At 44.9% G+C, this 5,652-nt stretch overlaps 1 protein-coding gene across 1 annotated transcript; it reads right to left on the bottom strand.

Moving 5' to 3' along the window:
* Positions 1-339: 339 nt before the first annotated feature.
* On the bottom strand, positions 340-4,346 carry SARC_10814 (hypothetical protein; the record flags this gene model as incomplete). Its single annotated transcript, XM_014295129.1, has 5 exons — positions 4,264-4,346; positions 3,045-3,221; positions 2,469-2,545; positions 1,738-1,904; positions 340-384 (listed from the first exon to the last, which is right to left on the bottom strand). Coding segments are annotated over exons 2-5 (452 nt in total), but the record flags the coding sequence as incomplete, so codon positions are not given.
* Between the last annotated feature and the right edge of the window lie 1,306 nt (positions 4,347-5,652).

The following is a 5,652-nucleotide window of genomic DNA, read 5'->3' as shown; positions in this document are numbered from 1 at the left end:
CGTCAAAAGTCAACCCTTAACCCTAAACCCTATATGCGTAGTGTGCATGCAACATAACTTCACTTTCAGCAGCATACTCGTACATGTACACGAGCATCCAGACCGCATAGAACATGCGAGTATATATGTGCATGTATGCAAATATACAAGTGTATATATAGTGAGTATATATGTTTATATATGTGAATATTTGTGTATAAAAGGTTGGCTAGTTGTAACTATCATAGTTCAGCTTCCCTTCACTAAGTATAGCCACAAAAAAAGTATTACCTGTAAATGCCAGAGATGCGGATGGACTCCTCAAAGTCGTAGGTGCGAAACAGCGCCCGATAATCCACGCAGGCCACCAGCACAACCGTTACCAAGACAACAAAGTGAGCTTGACTACGGTGAGGGGGAGAGATACACAGAGGAAACAAGTCAGTGTATACTAATATGCATATACACTTAAAGGTAATCCGTATCAGACATATACATACATGATGTATGTTTTGTGGAAGAAACAAGACAATGTATATTTGTATATTAATATGCATATGCACATATACGCTATACATATGTTTATATGTACAAAGTAATCAGCGTCAGACAGACACATAAATGATGTATAATTTGTTAGGACAACGAAATCCGCTCGACTGTGGCGTGGCGGATAGGTCAACAATAGGCGATATGACCGATTGCCGTAAAGTGTGTACTGCGCAGAGTTACAGGATTCAATGTGCACATACAGTCACGTACTTGGTCTCTCAAGAAGGCACCGTGGTACAGATATCGTGCGCGCGCTAATACAAGCAACCAGGAGTCCAATTTCAGATGCTGGAATTGGTTGGTTTTGTGTGGTACTGCTACTTTGATGGCTTGGTGCAACACCAGTGAGTACCTGTTGTGAGCTGTATCGAGTTTCTACATCTTTTTGGTAGATCGCCAATGTATGACGTGCTAAAGCAGTGCGGTAGGACCAGATATCAAGATCTGAATCTTAGTTTCTATCAGGTGCACTAAAACAGTGTTCAATAGCACTCATAGTAATCGTAGTATAGCAGAGAAGACCCGGCAATACACTGGCAAGCGAGATACACAACACCCAGCAACGCTTACTGTATTGCAAATACAGCGATCTCATTGGCAGTGCTATTTTATACAGCGATCTCATCGGCGGTGCTATTTTATATAGAGCGAATCCATTGGCGCAGTATAGACGGCTACATAGAAACAACAGCTTGTGGGAACACACGGCTGTATACACATACCACGGAATAAAATGAGCAAGTAGGCAAAACATGCGGAGCCGTGATGCACGAAAGGAAAATACACATACCTCAAACATATGCTGCACATGCAGATATCGTGCAAGCACATGAATGCCATTGACCTCGACCATACAATTGACATGATCGGTACACGTAGTTAGCTGTGATGCGCACACAGCCCGTACCCTACCGTGGGTGTCAACACATCTCGATGCTCGAAGAAAGTAGCAAGACTGCCACACACCCCCACGTGCGCAGGAGAGTACGTGATCAGATGCATGCACAGACGCGTACACAAGGACAACACAACACCTGCGAGACCACATACAATAGGTTCAGCAGGCGACAGAGCGCACTAGGCCATAAGCCCTTCCGCAGAAAGTATTCATGTACACTGATAAAAAGTGGTCAAGTACATGATCCAACATATGCACAGACACATACGCTTACACATGGTCAGTACAACACCTGCGAGACCACATACACTAGGTTCAACAGGCGACTGAGCGCACTAGGCCAGAAACCCTTCCGCAGAAAGTATTCATATACACTGATAAAGAAGTGGTCCAGATCTGCCACTTCCAGGTGCACGTTGGCCACTTCAATGCTTAAGTTCTCCTCCCCAGTCGATCTGCGGTCAAACCCGCGAAGCTGTGTGGCAATCCCGTGCAGCGAACATGTGAGAGTGCATACATACAGCAGATGCACACAAGTAACTAGATATAGTCTAGTTAAGGCAGGATGAAGTACCGAACATTATGTGCTTATGCATTCAACTGAGCACTGTATTGAAATTTGGACAAGAACCTAGCGAGGGCACCTAGCATACGCTGCTGCAGGGGATGGTGGTCACCCACGTACTAGTAAGAGTACAATACAGACACACAAATGGCAATATTATAAGTATTAAAATAGCTCCACAAATATAACAATGGCATAGAGCAATGTAGCATACAATGCTGCAGGGGACGGTGGTCACCCACGTACTAGTAGGAGTACAATACAGACACACAAGTATAATAATGGTATAGAGCAATGCAATACACACGTCAAAGTAAATACTGGCCATCGAAGCAACACCGAGCGATTCTTTAGGTCAATAATAAAATACACTTTTAGGTCGGAAATAGCACATTTAGGTCGGAAATAGCACTTTTAGGTCGAAAACAACTAGCTAACAATGTCCAGAAAATCGACGAGTACAGGACTACATACCACATGCGGGGCGGTCTGTGTCGCGGGACTGTCCGCACCCAATTCGTACAGGTTCGGGTTATCATCGAACCCTGAAGCTGTGCATCGTAGGTATTGAACTCAGTGAGAGTCAGAAAGTACTTATTCTGTCGGATTAACCGCTCACATTGGTACACTGAGCATCTACACCAAAGTATATCACCTGTGACAAGGACCAAGCCGACTACACTATAATGGACGCCTACTATATAGCAAGTGACTTCTATCGCCACCCCTTGTGTTCGTATATGTGATATACTGCTGGTGAAAGTATGCTGTGCCCTCATGTCGACAAGCATGCAAGCACGTGACTGACGCATTGACTTGCATACTCAAATACAAGTCTAAACCGTGTGACCATTAGAGTCAACTGCTAGTCGCCCTAATGCATGTGACACTCTTCAGGCGACGAATGAGGCCAGCTGAAAATGTACCTACATTGATGCTGAAACACACACAAACAACAACGTCAAGCAAGCGGCATCATCGTCTAACGGTACATCTCATTATAGTCTCCCCTTCTCATGAATACACACGCACTGGGATACCACCACCTACCGTTTCTTCCCAATGGGAGTCCGTTGTGGTAAGCCGGGGGGCTGAAGTGGGCGTATTCGGATGACAGCAACGGTGTGAACACGTTGGCTTCACGCTCCGACCTGGGTGCACTGGGTCCCTCACGGACCATCGCCCGCACCCGGCCCTGGTATGCGGAGGCCATACTCACACACTCGCCTGCGGAGAAACAACGCATATGCCCAAAAAAGGACTGAATAAGGTGCTGAGGGGGTCTGTGGGACTAGATATAACAGTGCGAACACACGGATACAGATTGGGTATAAAATACCGGCTTGGCATGTGTTGTATGGATGCGAGAGTTGTGGCTACACTAGTGTGTATCTGTAGCTTCACAGTACATAGCCTCTAACTGTGACCCCATAGTAGCCCACTCGCCTGCAAGTAACAAGCGAGCGTACTGACAGACACTACGTAACCAGCGAGTTTAAGGCGCTATAAGACCTGTCGGCGACCATTAATATATGCGGGAGGCTTCAAACATACATACACTACAGGCTGTGTAACTATTTAGACAGAATGCCTGAGTATCGGTGCGTGGGTTTTGTGCTTCTGCTTGGGCAGTCGCAGTGGGAAACAAGAGCCCGCTCGCGCCCTAACCTGAGAAGGCGAACCCCACAACGACACATTTGCTTGCACATTAATATTGTGAGTGTGAGATATATGTCTTTATATTGACATATCAATAACCTCTACATAGAAATATGGGGTGTATTTATAGTGTCTGTCTACCCACAGTCACTGAGATACATTGAAATGCGTGTGCACATGTAAAACTATACACATACGCAATTGTGCAAGGTCGTTCGCATCCGCCTTAATGCACAACCTCAGCGAAAAAAAATACTTTATAACACCCGACAGATTTTATTTTAATTGTACGCCTTCTACATCCACTTAACGGTATAATAATATACATACATGGCAAATACTAACACAGGTAAATATTAACATTAAATAAGCAACCGATGCACGTCACCTAATGGCTTGTACTCGACCACGCCTTCATGCTCTACGCACACTTGCACACCAGGAGAGATAGCAGCAGCCTCGATAAAATACCGATTTGTGAGTAGTACAAGTAGAAGATACTGGCCACTTGAAAATACACACACATGTATACATGGGATACATCATTACCAATAAGCGACTGCAAAGAAACAAAGTACCCGCACCACGCACTCCCACATTTTGCGCTTACTTGTACACCAAGCGAGAGAGCAGTCTCAATCCAGGATCGTTTACGATGTTGCGATTCAACGGATATAGCACTAGTACATCTTCTGTAGTAAAAGTAAACACACTACTCTAGAGGTTACACCTATAGATAGCGCGAAAATTCAACAGGTAACGAGCGTATGTATTTATGGGTCTGTCTATACAAATGAAATAAATTGTGATAAAAATGCATTATGTTTTGTTGCGTCATCAAATTCATACGCTTTTCCCCAGCTTTTACTTTTTTTATCTACGTATTGTAGTGACTTGTGAAGCTTTTTAAAGTATGTATTGACTGCCCCGTGTCCACCCGGCGTGTACACACGCATACATAATCGTATATACACAGTGACATTATTCATCCAAAGCGCTGCTAAATCGGTAAAGGTATTTGATTCCTTATGTTTGACTTAAAATACAAATCGTCAAAGACCATCGGATACAGCAAGCTGCACGTCCCACTATCACGTATATGGAGGTGGCCTTAACTACTTGACTACACAGACGGAAATCCTAAGATATTCCAGAAACGTTGGGCAGGTACGTACTTCAGTGAACGTATCGGAAACAATGGGGAGGGTTGCAAGAAAGATGGTTGCAGCGGAAGGCAACCAACCTATGAGACAAGACCTTGCTTGCAAAAGTTCACTGAGTTCTCCAACATCTGTGCTCCCCGCAAGGGCGCCCGGGAGGTTTATAAGTCTGCCTGGCAAGTACAACTATTCATCTATATATAGCCACACACGGTAAATACTATTATTTTCAATAATTATTCATGGCGCCACACACCGTGCTTTGTGGTCTGCAGTGGGCTCTTGAGTGTAGGTCGCTCACAAACTGCTAAGTGTATGGGTAAACCCAATATTTGGTCATACCTGTTTAAATGTTATCTAGTTATATCTGTTTCACTATTATTTAGCCATATCTGTTCGTCTGTCTATGACAGATAGATAGAGTGGGTGTGATTGGAGACCGCACTCACGGAGAGTAGAAGATCAACCGAGAACAAAAGTGCTGAGTTATGCTGAAGCTCTTTACGCACCTGACGGCGAACGTCTATGGTTGTGAGCGCGACTGAGCTCACAATATGCACTAATGCCTATCTGCTGCCGTGGGAGTGGATGCTTGCCACCCTCTCTGGGCACGTGCACGCTTACCAACGTAAACGGTACTGAAGTACGCAGACCGCCGACGAAGTGAGGACTTATCTGTTGACGAAGTGAGGGCTTATCTGTGTACAACAACAAGAGTGCGATGATGGGACCAGCAAAGGACACGGGTATGTGCGTAATGGGTGGCATGGAATAGTAGCGGTCGTGATAGGCACTGGTATAGACAACCCCGGACCAGAGGATTGTTTGTTGCAACACTT

The sequence above is a fragment of the Sphaeroforma arctica genome (assembly GCF_001186125.1).
Source record: "Sphaeroforma arctica JP610 unplaced genomic scaffold supercont1.1401, whole genome shotgun sequence".
Taxonomy (NCBI): Eukaryota; class Ichthyosporea; order Ichthyophonida; genus Sphaeroforma; species Sphaeroforma arctica.
The sequence above is the reverse complement of the archived record's forward strand: the minus strand, read 5'-3'. Positions and strand labels throughout refer to the sequence as shown.